The 18898-nt window shown below is 39.5% G+C and overlaps 1 protein-coding gene across 1 annotated transcript in view; it reads left to right on the top strand.

Annotated features, from left to right (window-relative positions):
- Nucleotides 1–18898, top strand: part of LOC143788840 (uncharacterized) — a 75185-nt gene that overhangs the window by 9398 nt on the left and 46889 nt on the right. Inside the window, exon 3 of the mRNA XM_077278751.1 lies at nucleotides 10210–10324. Coding sequence (XP_077134866.1) covers nucleotides 10210–10324 — 115 coding nt within the window. The remainder of the gene's footprint in view (nucleotides 1–10209; nucleotides 10325–18898) is intronic.

Raw genomic sequence — 18898 nt, 5'->3', positions numbered from 1 at the left:
GACTATTGAAGCAAGTAAAAAGTAAAAAAAAAGTTTTTAAAAATATAAAAAAAATAAAAAATATATAAAATTTCAAATCACCCCCCATTCGCCCCATTCAAAATAAAACAATTATAAAAAAATAAAATATACACATATTTGGTATCACCGCATTCAGAATCGCCAGATCAATCAATCAATCAATCAATCAATCAATCAATCAATCAATCAATCAATATATAAAAAGAATTAATCCAATTGGTAAATAGCATAGATAGAAAAACAATCAAAATGCCAGAATTACGTTTTTTTGGTCGCTGCAACATTGCAATACACACTGAAGTCAGTGGCTTTAGAAGAGGACCCCGCTTGATGGTGGAGCAGAGGAAAGGTGAGTACTTATGTTTTTTAAATCAGGGAGTACATGGATCAATATGGGCTGTGCATTATACTTTAGGCCCCCTTCACACATCTGTTTTTTAAGTTCGTTTGCGGTCCATTTTTTAAGGACCACAAATATGGATACACACAGACACTTTGTATTCAATGGTGGTGCACACATGTCAAGTTTTTCACACTGATTGTTTGTCCATGTGAAAAACTCGCAGATATGTCCTTTATTTTTCACCAAGGCCGAAATGCGTTCTGAACACTTGCACACTGATGACACATGGATGACATCTGTGTGTTATCAGTGTGATACGTACCGGCGCCTGAGAAAAGCAGTATAGTTATCACTGTTTCCAGGCACCAGGTGCTGAATTAAACTCATCATTGACGCCAGGTCTTCTTGCGATCTCCCGACGGTCACAGGCAGCCGCGTTCTCACACTCAGCTCAGTGTGTTCCTGGTGGCATGGTGAGCAGTCGCATCACTGATGTCACCTGTCACCACACCATCTGGATGTAGCCGAGTTGGGTATATTCGTGGGACATGAGCATTATGAATATCGATGGAAAGGTGAGTGTAACTTTGCTTTTCTATTTTTATTTTTGCTGAATAAATGGATAAAAGAGGGTCGGGAGTGTTTATTTCAAATAAAGTACTTTACTTTGGCTGTGTCTTTACTAAATTTGACTATGGGGTTAGTAATGGGGGTGTCTGATAGACACCTCTCCATTACTAACCTCTGGGCTTGTTCTCTGCTTACATTACAAAGCTGACATCAACCCCACAACTATTACCCCACTTTCCACTCCACCAGGGCAAGTGGGAAGAGTGGAGGCTAAGCCCCAGAATTGGTGCATCTAATGGATGTGCCATTTCTGGAGCTGCTGAGGGCTGATGTCCTTAGTCTGGAAGAGGGCCAATATGCATGGCCCGTCCCAGCCCGCAGCTGTCTGTTTAGCCTTTGCTGGTTAGTAAATATTGGTGGCTCCCCTATCATTTTGGGGGGTCCCACTGTAATAACCTGTAAAAGCTAAGTAAACAGCTGTGAGCTGTTATTAATAGGCTGTGAATCTTTATGGCTATTGGCTCCATCTCAGAATATTAAGAGCCCCCAGTTGTTGGCTTTCCCTCAGCTGGTTAGGAAAATGAAGAATGATCCCATGCCATTTTTATTTATTTATTTATTTAATGCACAATATACACACGCAGTGTTTGCTGACTCCAACTCCCATCAGCATTGTCTGGTCGCGCTGATCGCAGGGAGACCAGGTGACAATGCTGACAGTTGCATTTAGCACCAAGCACCTGGGAACATCACTAACTGTATGTCACACATGTACACATGGTCACGGATACCACTGGTACTGCTTTTCCAGTAACAGAATCACCAGGATGCATGAAGGAGGCCTTATTTATGACTTTAGGCTATGTATCATCATACTTTATGGAGGACTAAGGGCTGTGCATTTTACTTTATGGAGGACTATGAACCATGCATTATACTTTACAGATGACTATGGTCTGTGCATTATATTTTATGAAGGACTATGGACTGTCCATTATATTTTATAAATGACTATGGGCTGTGCACTATACTTTATGGATGACTATGGGCTCTGCATTATACTTTATGGAGGATTATGGGCTGTGCATTATACTATATGAAGGATATAAGCTATGACTAATACTAATATGGAGGTGCATTACACTATATGGAGGACTATGGGCTATGCATTATACTATATGAAAGATATTGGCTGTGTATTATACTATTATGGAGGTGCATTATACTATATGGAGGATTAAGGGCTATGAAGTATACTATATGGAGGACTATGAGGAGTGTATTATACTTCTGCTATGGGGCCCCATGATTTTTATGTATGCCCCTGGTGAGTATAATTGTTGATTTTTTTCTATACATTAAAGAACAGCGGAAGAACGGAGAATATATATACCAGGATGGGGATATCTACCAGGATGGGGCCAGGATAAGGGACATATATAACAGGATGGAGGGCATATACTGCATATATATATATATATACATATATATATATATATATATATATATATATATATATATATATATAGTATATACTGTATATATTTACATATATACATATATATATATTTAACATGGGGGGCCCGGTTCAAATAATGCACCGGGGCCAATCAGACTAGTTACGCCACTGCATGCATGGTCTCTCTCAATGCAAGTGCATCGAGTGAGGCTGGACATGCCTTTTCGTAATGTTGCCGAAACTATACAAATCACATACTCAAAGTCGCATGAATGCCTACACCCAGCGTTGGCACCAAAAAGGTCTTACGGCGCTCACATTCAATAGAGTGTCTACAGACTTCTACCTTAAGGCTAGACAACCCCTTTAAATTATTGTCAGTGATTACAATCCAGCAGTGGTGGTGCAAAATGATAGCAGACTCTGCTACCTATCTACTGGTCTACTACAGGTTGCTGAGAAGCTACTCTCTACCACAAAGTGCTGTGCCACACACTTTTTTTGGGTCACAATAGTCACTATACCACTATCTTAAAAACACAAACTCTCACAACATTGAAGAAAGTGGCCCAAACCGCAGCTGGACAATTACAATTCCAGTCTAATGGCTTGTTCACGCTGAGGTTTTCCTGTTTTTTTCCAATTTTTTCCATGTATTTTTGTCACAAAAAAGGCTGCCTTTTACTGTATCAGCAAAGTGAATGAGATTTCTGTAACACACACTGCTTGTTTTTTTCCTTGCAGATTTGAAGCAGGTTCAAAGTTGGAGCATGTCAATTCTTAAGTTTTTGCAGTGTTTTTTAAATCTTCAAATGAGAATGGGAAAAAGAAAAAAAACACATAAAAAAATGTTTTGCAAAAAAATGCAGTGTGAACATATCGTAAGTCTTAACAGCCTAGGGTACAGCTCTGGGGTTCTGTGGCCCTCAGGTGGTCTTGACGGCATTGCTGTAATTGAAATGACAAAATACTAACTTCTGGACCGAGTCTAGCAAATCGATTAATACCAATTCTAGGATTTTTATGTTTCTTGTTTGCTGTGTTGGCTTTGCCTCTGCCACCTTCTAACGATATTAGTTGGTATAATATATTACTCCTTGGCCATGATTTTTTTTGTAATGTTAATATCTACGTAAGGCGTGTGTAAAGATAAAAATTGAAAAATCCCTTTTAGCCTTTTGCCAATTTTAACACTAAGGCCGGGGTCACACTTCCGAGTTCAATGCAAGAAACTTGCGCGAGTCTCTTGAATCAAGTCCCAGCTCTGCCTCCGGCACTCGGGACCGGAGTTTGTGGTTGCATGTATTTCTATGCAGCTGAACGCTTCGGTCCCAAGTGCGGGCAGCAGTGTCGGGACTTGATGCAAGAGACTTGCCCGAGTTTCTCGCATTGAACTCGCAAGTGTGACCCCGGTCTTACCCAGCTTATCCATGCTCCTTTGAAAAAACCTGAACATGAGAATTATATTTTCTTATTAATGAAGTGTAGAGCCAACATTCTGTACTTTCTACACTGCTAACTAACCATATACAGGATTGTCTTTTTTTAGTTTTTGAACAATTTAGACCACATTTAAGAACAAACAACAATATTTTTTGGACAGGACAAAAAGGTTGTGATGTACTGTATATTTTAAGTAATCTCTTTAAAGCTTATAAAACTAGTATGAACACATTACCAGCCTTTCCTGTGAATTGCAATTATAATCACTCTTACAAGCTCAGCGTGCTTTAAAATAGTCAATAATGCATCAGTATTGTAAATGGGTTTGTCTGTTTTTTAACCTTTTTATAAAATAGAAAATAGTATGTCCATTCGAATATAATATAGGATGTAGTTGGCAGTGTAGAGTGGGGGAAGAAAGGCAGGCGAACACAGATGATGGTTCAATAATTTTACATTTGCGTAGGCAGAAAGCTTGATGGTTGCACCTTCTTACCTGAGGCAACATGCTTGGTGGTTTCAAAAGTCTCGCATAAGGCAACAGGTCTATTTAGATATCTGCTATACTTTTCTGACACTTGTGGCATGTCCCATGTATATGCTGGTTCTGACATCATTTTCATTCACTTTCATCTGTCATTCTGCGCCTATCACAAACTTGTCCTACTTTTCACAGACCAGTCTTATCACATTCATAATGCATTGGCATTAAAATACATTGTTACAGTGTGCTAAACATACCTAACTAAAAGGTAGAAGAACCTATGGGCTGTGTGACTTCAGGCATAGGAGCCACCAGTAAAGCAGAGGGAGACAGCCCTGGGCGGGGAATACCCCAGGCTTCAGATCTACCATAGTCCTTCAGCCTCATTTGCATAACTGGTCATGTAAAGGTATTGTTGGACATGGCCTACATGTGCACTATTATATGTGCATATAAACAGTTTGGTGTGTGAAATTTTGATGGATGATTCCCTTTAACAGTGTTTACAGTCCCGAACATAATAGTGTGGTTCATGTGGTTGGCATATTTATTATTTATATAGCACTATAATATTCCACAGATATATTGTCATCACCGTCCTCATTGGGGCTCACAATCTAAATACCTTATCATTATGTCTTTGGAATGTGGGAGGAAACTGGAGTACCCGGAGGAAACCCAGGCAAACACGGGGAGAACATACAAGCTCCTTGTAGATGTTGTCCTTGGTTGGATTGAGTACCCAGGACACCAATGCTGACAAGCAACAGTGCTAATCACTGAGCCACCGTGCTGACCCAACCTATCTTATTTACCCTTTTGTAATCTGGCCCAATGTCACCTATATCGTTATGAATTTACACATGGTTGGCAGCCCTGACCCATCCGTTTTGTAATATAATAAATTCTAAAATCCATCTAGCTTATTGTTCTTTCATAGCAAACTATGAAATCATCACAACGACATTACCATTCTTCTTGGTCTTCTAATAAATGACATTTCTTAGGAATTACAATACAGTTGACACTTTAGAAAGTCAAGTCTATACTGATTTAGTGAAATGGGAAAAAGGGACAAGAGTGCATCGCAGAATGAAAGCCCTACAATATAAAATAATGGATTTAGGACACTAGAAGATATTTGTCGAATACAAACTAACAAGTCAGATAAATGGTAATGCAGCTGAGGAAATTCGCATCGGAGCCATAATTTGTTATGATTTGACAGTAAAAAAGCGTTGACATCCACGAAGAAGGATAATATGATAGAAGCTGACTTAAATAGGATTAAACATGTTTTGCTGAAAGAATGAAGATAATGCACATTGCATTTACTGACAGACTAGCCTTTCTTACTACCAGAGAATCATCTAGTTATAGTGAGGATGAGGACCCAAAAAATCACCAAAACAAAAATACTTCAATGTACTGTGTTAAAATATAACATTTAATATTTTTAATAAAATTATCCAATACTGTGAATAAGCCCGGGGTCACACTTGCGAGTGCAATGCGAGAAACTCACGCTAGTCTTTTGCCTCAATACCCGGCACTACCTCCGGCACTCGGGACCGGAGCGTGCGGCTGCATGTAATGTATTTCTATGCAGCTGAACGCTCCGGTCCCGAATGCCAGCGGCAGTGCCGGGTACTGAGGCGCGAGTTTCTCGCATTGCACTCCCACATGTGGCCTAATAAACAAAGTGTCAGAGGACACATAAGAAAAACTCGGGAGGTGCCTGTCCCTACACTATCCTATAGTTACCCTACCTGACTGCGGAGGTTGGCACCCTAGATCCTGTGCATTGGCGCCACCCCTCGTCGACAGCTCCCCTGCTGGCCCTACTGACCCAGTTTGTGACACAGGGGAGAGAAAAGATAGTCAAAGATTAGATATTTGGTATCTAATATATCTAAATGTCAGGGTCCAATCATTTGTCTATCATCAACAGGGGGCATATGTAGACATATGTTATAATCGGCTAATCCCTATTCTGGAACTTTCTTTAGATGGAAAATATAGCCTTAGTTAAGGCAGGAGTGGATCGCCTTGCTTATCCGCAGATAGTCTTTCTATCCTTTGATAAATGAGAATTAATTTAATAGTACAGAGAATTGACTTGGGAGTACAGAAAAGATGTTAGGCAGAATACTTCAAGCTAGGGATAGATGAGACAAAAGATTACCACAAATAATTAGTTTCCATATAATGCCATGGATTTTAGGTGTAGGGTGCTATATAACCCCTTATAGGTTTGATAAATAACATATATCTCTAGCAAGGAATGGCCACTTGAGTAGTCAAGGATGAACTAGAGAGAACACAGCCTGCAGTGACAGAGTAACTTTAAAGGAAATAGACATATGCCAATGGAACCATACTAACACTATATAACCAAAAACAGACAATCCTGTATTTTATGGTCCCAAGCACAAACATAAAGTCCTTGTATATCCAGGGTACAATACAGTTAAGTCAAAAATTGACCTCTGAAATAATCAGTGAGCTAAAGCCTCAGCAAGAGGTGGGAGTATGTAGTGCTAATGCTATGATAATTGGTGCACAGGATCAAAATTTCCCCTATTCAATTAAAGTGCTTAGTGCTTTATATACAGAAAAATATGCTCCTATTGTAAGTAATAGCACAATAGTGGGACAACTCAATAACAGAGTCTTCAGTATGCACTCTCAAAGAGACCAGTTGCAGTCTTTGACAGCCATATTGCAGGTCCCATGTTCACTGGCCAAGAGACAGAAACATATTCCAGTCATAATAAACATCGCTATGATCTCCCATGTCATCTGCTGGTGTAGGTCCACTGTTTTCTATTAAAACCAAAGTCAGCACAGCCGTCTACCAGGAAATTTTAGAGCACTTCATTCTTCTCTCTGCAGACAAGCTATTTGGAGATGGAAATTTAATTCTCCAGCAGGACTTGGCACCTGTCCACACTGCGAAAAGTACCAATACCTGGTTTACAAACAACAGTATCACTGTGCTTGATTGGCCAGAAACTCGCCTGACCTTAACCCCATAGAGAATCTATGCGGTATTGTCAAGAGGAAGATGAGAGACACCAGACGCAACAATGCAGACGAGCTGAAGGCTGCTATCAAAGCAACCTGGGCTTCCATAACCCCTCAGCAGTGTCACAGGCTGATCGCCTCCATGCCACGCTGCAGTAATTGATGCAAAAGGAGCCCCGACCAAGTATTGAGTGCATTTACTGAACATACATTTCGGATTTTTAAATCATTTTTTCAAGCTAGTGTTATAAAGTATTCTAATTTACTGACATAACGACTTTTGGGTTTTCATTGGCTATAAGCCATAATCATCAACATTAACAGAAATAAACACTTGAAATACATCACTCTGTTTGTAATCACTCTATATAATATATGAGATTCACTTTTTGTATTGAAGAACTGATATAAATTAACTTGTTGATGATAATCTAATTTAGTGAGAAGCATCTGTATATGGCTAAGCAGATGGTAATCGTTCTTCACTGCTGTGCTTTAACACAACAAATTAATGTTTATTCAGAGTTTTATGTCTTTCCCTCCCAATCTCTTTGTCCAAACTGTGATGTGACAATCTCTCACTATTCACATTCTCTACAATATGGCTGCTACATTCCCTTCTTCTACTTTTGTGCAGGTTATGATAATCCTTTCTGGTTGGCTGTGCTTTAGCATGTGATGTAGTAGCTGCAAGGCATTATGGAGATGCCAACATGGCTATGCGCAAGGTCATGTGAGCCTTCTCCGGCTGTTGTAGTCTTTTCCAATTTGAGATAATTGGATATTGTTTGAGTTCACTATGTTTTTCTGATTCACAAAAATTCCACACAAACTTAATTCACGTTAAATTGAAAGCCATCATTTGCCAAGACGCAAATTTCAAGAAACAAAACCTCATGTTGACAGTATCATCTAGCAGAAAATGTTGTAATTCACTAACAGTGCATAGATTATTAAATGACTAATGAGGTGAAAGTATATGTATGTCACTATAAGGCTGCCGTCACACTAGCAGTATTTGGTCAGTATTTTACATCAGTATTTGTAAGCCAAAACCAGGAGTGGCACAATCAGAGGAAAAGTATAATAGAAACATATGCACCACTTCTGTATTTATCACCCACTCCTGGTTTTGGCTTCCAAATACTGAGGTAAAATACTGACCAAATACTGCTAGTGTGACGGCAGCCTTAAGTGTTAGTGTATATATACAAGCACTATGCAGAAGTACGGTACTCTAAAAACATGAAGCGAAAGGTAAAACTGGAGAGACAAAAAGCACAAATAGGATCTTAACAGGTAACAAAATGGTGTAAAATATTATAGGTACGCTTTCTTGATTGGATTGTGAAAGTCACAACTCCTATTGAAGTATGTAAGGGCTGCTGCAGGACCACCAATGGGACACAATGCAATAAAAGAGGAATAAGGTGGTTTAGGATCCACCCTGCCCGAGGTACAATCATACACAAAGGTGAAGCATGAATGCAGTTTATACCACATTCATGCTTCAACTTTGTGTGTGGTTGAAGGAAGATCCTAAACCACCGTATTCCTCTTTTATTACTCTAGAAACATTGCATATATGAATTCCGCTTTTACTTGATGGGTTGTTACTTGTTAGTGCACATTTTGAGCAAATTAATCGGGCTCATCAGCCTGCAACAAGGCAACCACTTTTAGATGGGATCCTATTCTAGAGACTTACTGTGAGGCTCACCTTGTGAAGTGGACCCACAAAGCCCCAGGTCCGGATGGGTACACAGACTTCGGGTTTTGGCGCAGCTGGCAGGATTGCATGTTGGGGACGAAGATGTGGCACACTCGGGAATCTTGGAAGCAGCAGGACGGATGAAGTGGAAGTCAGCAGGGAGTGAAACAAATTAAGGCATGATTGTGCAAAGAAGGTGGAGTACACCAAACTAAAGTATTTAATCTCAATTAGTCATGAGTAGTGATGAGCGAGCGTGCTAAAACAAGCGCTCAAGTCGCTGCAGATGCATATCTCGCAACTGTTCAACAGGCACAACACATGCAGAGATTGCCTAACAAACAGGAAATCCCTGCATGTGTTGCGGCTTTTGAACAGAAGCAAGACATACAGCCTTGGGGACTCGAGCATTTTTTTGGAGCATGCCAAAAATACTCGATTAGGACACGAGCGTGCTCAAATAACACCTCAGCCGAGCATGATCGCTTATCAGTAATCTCAATCCTAAAACACAGGGGTTTGTACTAATTGGCCTTAAATTTTATCATTGGGATGAATTCGCTGAGCTATACCGCGCAACCTGCAAAACCCGACGGGGAGCACAACAGAGGGCTGTGGACTTCGGTGAAGAAAGCAGAGCCCAGAATACCCAGGACAGGTGTTTAAACCTTCACTCTTTTTTCAAATCAAGTCCTCAAATGAATTGGGCAAGAATAGGATCCAGCTATATTTCAGTCCAATTAAAAGGCATTTTTGTCTGGATAAAGTGCAACACATTGGTGGTGCAATCACACCACCAAATGAAAAAATGCCACAAACATACTTGCACCTGCATATTCATTCAATATTATGGGTTGTGCCAGGCAATTTTTATATATTATATGGCTACAGAAACTCAGTAATTAAAAAGTATAAGCTTGCCACTTTTGAATGCCATTTCTTGAGTTGATACAGTTGGGTGATATGGATTGTATTCTGCTGGAACGTAGATTCATGGAACGAGGATGTTGTAGAGTTAAAATGGAAAACAGTGGAAAATGGAAACAACTAAAAGTGGATTTAGTGTCTTTGTACCATCTGAACAGTCAGTTCTGTAGTTTCTGGATATAATTATTTGATTTTACTGATATATTTACTTTTATACTTCGTAGGATTTAATGATTTGTGAAGATAAGTATCAATTATTATATCTAAGCCATGAAGAACAACAGGCAGCAGCCATTCCTCTACAGCTAGTTATGTCCGCTTCCGATCCTCTGAAGTCAGGTATGATAATCTGCAATGGCAGCTAGATTTTACTTATATATTCAGAAATTGTATCATAGCATTAAAAGGGTTATTCCCCAAAAAAGCAAGTTATCTGCTACTCATTGAATTGGGGATAATGTGCCTATCACTGTGGGGTCTGACTTCTGAGACTTTCAGGGATCAAGAGATCATGGAACTGGAAAACCAAGAATGGGGTTCTACAGTCCGGTCTTCAAAGGAGCGAAGGCGCATGTTCAATCTCCACTTCATTTTATGTGAATGTCATTACTAGAAATAGCCAAGTGCTGTACTCAGCAGTCTTATCGACGATGAGTGCAATAGAAGCACCCGTGCTCCATTTAGGATGGGGCACCAGGGCCTCGTTCTCAGGGTTCAGAGCTCCGATTTTGAGATCCTCATGGTTGGACACACATCTAGAAGAAGGTAATCCACTAATCTATGGGTAGGGAATAATTTACGTTTGTGAATCAGTTCATAACCTTTCTATTTAAAAGTTTATTGTTTCAATGTTATGTACTTCCATTTTTCACAACCTCCTTGAGTTCACCATATGAAATTGCTATGAGAAAAGTACAAGTTCTCTTGCTGAGATAGGTTCTGCTCTATTTTATTAAGATTTGTGGCTCCATTTTAATTACTTAAAGAAAAGTAGCCAACACACCTCAGCTAGAATATAGGTCTTTAGCTGACCTTACACCAAGCTTCATTAGGATAGGGAGTAGGAATTCTGCAAGAGTGGAAAAAGTGTTTGGAGGTACCTCATGATAGTAGATTGAGCAATAATTAAGTTAAAGGGAACCTGGCACCAGGAAAATTCAGTCTAATCTGCAGGCACCATGTTATAGATCAATTGGCAGTGGAGCAGATTGATATACTAGAGTTTTTTGAAAAAATATTCAGTATAATTTATGTTTTTATCATTTAATCCTCTGCTATTTCTGGGATTTTCGATGCTATCAGTGATTGAAAGGTTTTTTTTATAAGTGTGCATACAGAGATAGCTGTCAGTCACTGATAGGACCACCCACTGGATCGAAAATCTCCGAAAGAGCAGAGGTTCAGCTCTTCACCCTCGGGCGATTTTTCGATTTTTCCTCCCTTTCTTCCAAGAACCATAACTTTTTTTGTGTTTCCATCCACATAGCAGTATTAGGGCTTGTTTTTTTGTGGGACGAGTTGTACTTTTGAATGACACCAGTCATTTTATTATGTGATGAACTGTAAAGCGAGAAAAAAATTAAAAGTGCATCAAACTTGCAAAAAAAAAAAAAGTGCAATTCCATAATTATTTCTGGGGTTTTTATTTACTATGATAAAAATGACCTGGAAATATGATTCTCCAGGTCGGTGCGATTATGCAGATACAAAACATGTATAGTTTTTTTCATTTAAGTGGTGAAAAAAAAATCTGAAATTTGTAAGATGCAAAAATGTTTTGCCTTTATTTTACAAAACCGGCAACATTTTCATTTTTCGGGTTATGAGGCTGTAAGAGAGCTTATTTTTTGCACACTAAGCTGACAGTTTTACTAATACTTTTTGGGATAGATACAATGTTTTCATTGCCTCTTATTGCATTTTATTGCAATGTTGCTTTGGCAAAAAAAATACGTATAACTGGCTTTTGGAAACAAATTTTCTCCACACCGTTTACCGATCGGATTAATTTATATTGTATCTTGATAGATCGGTCTTTTACTAATTCAGCGATATCAAATATGTGTATTTTTTATTTTGAACTTAATTTGTTTTTTTTTCATATTTGCAAAAACATTTTTTTTTTTTTACTGTATTTAATAGTCCCTTTACTGGACTTGAAGCTGCGATTGTTTGATCACTTGTGCTATGTATAGCTAAAATAACAATCTCCACGGGCTAACTTTGACAGGAGGAACGTAATGACGGGCATACGGATCATGAGCAGACCCCCGGCTGTCATGACAACCCATCAGCGCCCCACGATCACTTCATGAGCGTGCCGATGGGAGCGTGGAGCAATGTGTTCACTGTCAGCGCATGTTGAATGCCACAATCAGAGGCATGTAACAGGTTAACAGCTGCTGGCAGAGCTCTGCTCCACTCATAGCTGTTAAAGACCCATGATGGTTGCTTAAACCAGCTATCATGTGTGGGGAAAGACACTGGCTCAGCGTGCGAGCTTGCATGTAATGCAGGGACTCGACTTTTGATGTACATGTGCATCAAAGGTCACGAAGATGTTAAGAGCTTAAGATGAATAAAATACTAATGATACTAAATGTGTTTTTTCACAAAACTATATATCATTCTACTCCGCTCCCCCTAATCTATAACATAGTGCCTACAGATTAGATAGCATTTTCATGGTGATAAGTTCCCTCTGGACACTTTTGTGTCATTATACCGACTCTTATGTGATAAGTTATGTTGGATGTACCAATAATCTCTGAGAATGGTCAAAACAATTTTCCAATTCAATACTTCTATTATTCGCAAGTCAGAAGAAATCAGTATAATAAAGGGCACATGGTTGGTGAGGAGTCCAGGGAAAGATTTTACTTTTGGACCCAGAATTTTCAAATTAGACTCTTGCACTTAACCCATTATCTACCAATGTCCTTTTTTTGGGACGCCTAATCTTTAGCTTCTAGCAAGTAAGATTTTATAATTTTTATAATTAGGTCCAATTTTTTGTGTTGTGTTTGTAAAATGAACGTTTACAAAATAGGAAATCCTGTCATTGTCATTTTTAATTGAATATTGGGACGCCCTTTTCTGAAAAATCCGTACTTGAAAAAATTTGGCAAATTATGTTTCTGATTCATTAAGACCCAAATCATTAAAAATCTGTCATAAAAAAAAATGAAAATTGCTAATTTGGCAAGTAATGGGTTAAGTAAAAAAAATACTTACTGTAAATTATATTAACTTTAGAATCTGGATTGTTTATGTAGGAGAGGAACGATTTCATGAAATGTGAATATTAATATATTTTTCTATTTTTGTATTTCAACCTCTGCTTATACTATATAATTAGAATTGCTCCTTCTGTACTATAACAAATGACATGTTTCTCCAAAGTATATTATCACAAAAATTGACTCGCAACCTGGATAAACATTATGACCATGAGTGGGTTCAACAGTTAATCTCAAATCAAAAACGTTCATTTTGAAAAGCTGCCAAGCGTGATGTAAAAATAAAAAGTGCAACATTTTCACCTTGCGGCCTTCTCCTTCTAGTAGAGTAGTTCAGTCCTTTGTTGGTGAGAGACAACATGTGACTCCTATAGAACCAAAACCCAGGAAAAATTCAGGGTCAAGAAGTGTCTGTCAGGAAATGGAATAGTAAATTATTATTAATAAATTATTAATAAATCACACACTAATTAAAACAAGATGCCTCGTGTAATCAAAAGAGACGCAGCAAGACATATTAAATCATAGAAACAAGTATATAGATAGATATCACAATACAGCGACTGTATAGTTTCAAAGAGTTTTATTTTTTTTTTTAAATTCCATGGAATGATGGTTGAAAAGCAATGTCTGACTTTCATTTGTTCATTTTCATAGATTTTTTATTTATTATTACTTTTGTCAGATTCAAGTTATTTCTGTGACCACTGTGGGTTTTTCTGTCATTAAACGAGAGGTACCAAGAATATTGACTACATGTATATTCACATGGGAAGAACCCTAGAATATCAGCTGCACCTCACACCCTGATGCGCGTTTCGCCAATCTTCTTCCAGGGGCGTTTTTGGGCTGAAGGACTCATGATTATTTAAATTGCCATTGCACCAATCAAAAAGTGCCATTCACAACACATGGTCTCATGATCAATTTTGACCAATCCCTGCTATCCTAAGAGACATTTTCAAATTCACATGTCCACCAAGTAAGATGGTAGGTTCAGGGAAGCATCGGCGCATCCAGATGCAACATCACTGAAATTAAATGACTTCCTGCTCCCGACTGTGGTGGAACCCATGAGTTCCGCCTGGCCGAAGTAGGGCTGAAGTCACTGCTACCACCTGTAGCCTGGGATGGGATCATATAGCGAGTGACGCCACTGGCGCATGCGCATATTCAACTCACCAATAACAAAATCAACCTCAAATAGTCACAATCAATATGGAAACAATTACATGTAGGATAAAAACTATAAATAATTAACCATTTATCACAAGTAAGTGGAAAGACAAATAAAATGGCAGAATAATGCTAATGCACCAGTCTTGTCCACAATAAAATTATTTATTAATAAAGTGCAAAAGTGCATATCAAGCGTAATAGTGCCCACAAACATAGATAAAGTGCAAAAAAGGTGCCTAATCAGATAAAAATATTATACTTGTGAATAGTAAGTGTGGTAATATATATTTTACCAATACCAATCTATAAAAATATGACCTAAAAGCCTATATAAAAAAACCTCCAAAGGTATGAACTGGGATATAAACTGGTAAGCATGCAGCCGTGTAAGCACATGTTCACACTGGCCACAGACAGAAAAGGAGGGCCACACCTTTTCCGCACATGATGCAACCAAACTGAAAAAAGCCTGCCTTTTCTTTGAGCTGGGCATTATATTGAGGTGATTTCCCATGGCTTTGTGTCCACTAGTTGGGACCAGCCCTTCTCCACATGCATGTCACTTGCCAAACTGTATGGTTTATAATATTAGAGTTAGGACTGTCCCAATTACGCTTACCGTGAAGTGGTGGGATGGCATTTGCATTTTTTTAGCAAAAAACATGTTAACTAAACACCGTATATTATTTTCATGCATTTTGCTATTTATTTACTGCAGGGTATTCAATCATTATGTTTCCGTCTTAGTTTTTTTTCTAAACGCCTATATAGAAATATCCTGGTAGCTATCTAAAAGAAATTCATAGCCCAGTGAAAGATAACAATATCTATATATATAATTGTCTAAAGGGTACTTCCGTCTTTCTGTCTGCAGCTTCCGTCACGGAAATCCTGCATAGCTGATTGGTCTCGCCAGCTGCCTGTCAAGGCTGCCGCGACCAATCAGCGACGGCCACAGTCCGATTAGTCCCTCCCTACTCCCCTGCAGTCAGTGCCCGGCGCCCGCTCCATACTCCCCTCCAGTCACCGCAGACACGGGGTTAATGCCAGCGGTAACGGACCGCATTATGCCGCGGGTAACGCACTCCGTTATCGTTGCTATTAACCCTGTGTGTCCCCAACTTTTTACTATTGATGCTGCCTATGCAGCATCAATAGTAAAAAGATGTAATGTTTAAAATAATAATAATAATAAAAATAACCTGCTATTCTCATCTTCCGTAGTCCGCTCAGGCGTGCTTGGCTGCCGCCATCTTCCGTTCCCAGAGATGCATTGCGAAATTACCCAGAAGACTTAGCAGTCTTGCGAGACCGCTAAGTCATGTGGGTAATTTCGCAATGCATCCTGGGAACGGAAGATGGCGGCAGCCACACGCGCATCGCCAGAGCTTCGCTGGATCCCGGCGGGTGAGTATATAACTATTTTTTATTTTAATTATTTTTTTAAACAGGGATATGGTGCCCACACTGCTGTACACTACGTGGGCTGTGTTATATACTGCATGGCAGCTATATACTAAGTGGCCAGTGTTATATACTGCGTGGCCTGTGTAATATACTACGTCGCCTGTGTTATATACTGCGTGGCTGCTATATAGTATGTGGGCTGAGTTATATAGTACGTGGGCTGTGTTATATACTGTTTGGGCTGTGTTATATACTACATGGCCAGTGTTATATACTGCGTGGCCTGTATTAACGCATCGGGTATTCTACAATATGTATATGTATGTATATAGCAGCCACATAGTATATAGCATAGGCCATGTACTATTTGTCTGCTGTATACTACATGGCTCCTATATACTACGTGGTCTGTGCTATATACTATGTGGCTGCTATATACATACATACATATATATTCTAGAATACTCGATGCGTTAGAATCGGGCCACCATCTAGTACATATACATATATTGTAATATTACTGGTCAGAGTGGCCACAAATACAAATTCAGTAAACCATTGTTATCAAAACTATGGTTTTATTCAGCAACTGTACTCTTTTCTGCAGTGGTTCCCACTATACTCACTAGGACTATGAGTTACCTGTGTTGAGAGCCCACTCAAATGTGTCACGCAGATAAAATAGAGTCAGGTTTTTTTGGTGACAGAGGAGGTCTCCTACATTTGCGTAAAAATGGTCAGGGAGGCGAAAGGGGAATACTGGAAGGTGACATTAATGCTTTTTTCCTAACACAATATGTTACAATTTTATATACCTACCTACATGTACTACATATTTATGAAAAAAATGTGGCTTATTTATTTGGCATGCTTTAATCTCACTATATGATATGGAGTGAAGTTACATCTGGATCTGCATCTTATTTTCTTCAGTTTGTGGTGCAACCACAGGTTACAGGATGGAACATGCAGGAAATACAAGAAATAAAGAAGGCTTTCCCTCCTATGGCTTCATTTACAGTTCAGTTGTATTCAATATAATTCTATTAGGAACATCCAAATAATAAGTTATACCTTTCTGCAGCTCCTAAAATGGCTGTTTCCAAAATAAACAAAAATAATTGGACAAAAGCTAAATTTGTATATATCTCCTCAAAGCTATTGCAAGGTAACTCTTCTCTTTGATCCTTAAAGGGAATCTATCAGCAGTTTGTAGATACATAATCTAAGTGTCACGGGTTTACCGTGACAGAGGGGAGCCAGAAGACCACAGCATCTGATGTCTCCCTCTCCTACACTGATTAGAAGCACTTCACCTTCATATTAAAAGGTGAAAAATTATTTTAGCAGTGCAGGGGTTAATTTGCTCAGTTGAGAGCTCCTGGAAGCTTTCCTGCATTAAAGCTCTCAGCTGTGCACTGTTAGCCAATCCCATCTCCTATATAAACTGGGGCCTGGCTAGCACTTATTGTCAGAGCTAGCTTATACTGCATGTATCACCGTTACTAAATATAAAGTGTTCACACTTGCTAGTAGATTCACAGATTCTACACATAAAATCACTGTTTATTAGTGTCAATTAAAATAGAAAAACAAAATTAGAAGAACAAAAAATCACCAGTCAGAGATAACATAACCAGTTTACCAGGGTATCAATAAAGATGAGAGGGTATTGTCCCTGATCTTTACCCTACCCTGATCCATGCCTGTCAGGGAAGGTTGGAACCCTCTTGAATGCAAATGACGCCCCCGTACCACGATGACTCTCCCTAAGTGTCCCTAGGAGGCCTTACCAGTGTACAGTAATAAATGAAAACAAGGTAGACTAAATTAAAGTGTGGTACCCCCCTGCCGGAGACCATTGACAGAGACCTAGACACCAACCAGATGAGAGCGGAATTGAGTGTTGGACTTGTGGAGATGTGTGTCGATGAATAGGCCCACCTGAAATAGCCAGCAACAGGGGCGACCATCAAACTAAAGCACCCCGTGGTCATGGAGTACACCACTGGGCTAGGTCCCACTGTAAGAGGGACTGAAGGCTCCGAAGACATCATTTCCAGGAGTTCCACTATGTGGACTGAGCTGAATGGTCAGAGGATTCATTGTCTAATTGTCTAAGGTGACTACAATGCTGCAAGTATATTTATGTCAGCGCTTCCCCAATGTCACCCAATCAAGAGGGGGCAGGGCCGGGACAAGGTATGTTGGTGCCCTAGGCAGATGAAGTTAATGAGCTCCCCCCACAAAAGCAAAAGAATGGGTCAGAGATTAAGGTAACAGGACCCCTAAAGCACCTTCCCCTCCACCTCCAATGGGTTAGATAACAAGTTCTGACAAAGCTTCCTCTAGAATTGTCAAATTTTCACCATGGTGGTTCTGGTGGTGTTTTCTTCTTATTGTCACCAAAGCCACCTTTCGTACATACTATATGCATAACTAGAACTACCATCAGAACATTAATACATCAACAGTGTCGTGCAGTACAGGGACAACCACCAGAGGGCGAGGAAGGAAGGTAACAGGAGCTCACCTCAAGCGAATACCCACAGAGCTGAGCAAACACCACAAGGAGGCAGTAGAGAGAGGTCATACAAGCCAAGTCAGCAACAGCCAGGAATGCGGTGTCAGAGGGGCAGGCAGGAGCAAGGTCTGAAGCAAGCCAGGGGTCAAAAAGCCGGTCAGGAGCATGGTAAAGAAAGGACTAGATGAAAGGACAGTCAGAAACACACCAAAGGTCAGAGCCAGACAGATCAATCCAAAACAGGAACAGAAGATGGAAGAGGAGGTCAGAAGTCAAACAGAAAAGGTTAGCCCCCGCCTGACCAGGTTGGAAAGACAAAAGCAAACCCAGACCTGAATCATGACAAACAGACCCACCACCAGTTCATGACTACATGACCAGAACCACGATCATTAAAATAAATACATCACCAGAAACACCATAAGTACATGAATACATCATCATAAACACAAGTACATGAATGCATCACCAAAACCACAAGTACTTGAATACAAAAAACAAGCTTAGTACAATGATCAACTGTAATGTCAAGTCAGTCCATAAACAGTTGTATCACATGAACCT

The sequence above is a fragment of the Ranitomeya variabilis genome, chromosome 8, assembly GCF_051348905.1.
Source record: "Ranitomeya variabilis isolate aRanVar5 chromosome 8, aRanVar5.hap1, whole genome shotgun sequence".
NCBI lineage: Eukaryota > Metazoa > Chordata > Amphibia > Anura > Dendrobatidae > Ranitomeya > Ranitomeya variabilis.
Note: the sequence above shows the minus strand (reverse complement) of the source record. Positions and strands in the feature narration are given on the sequence as shown.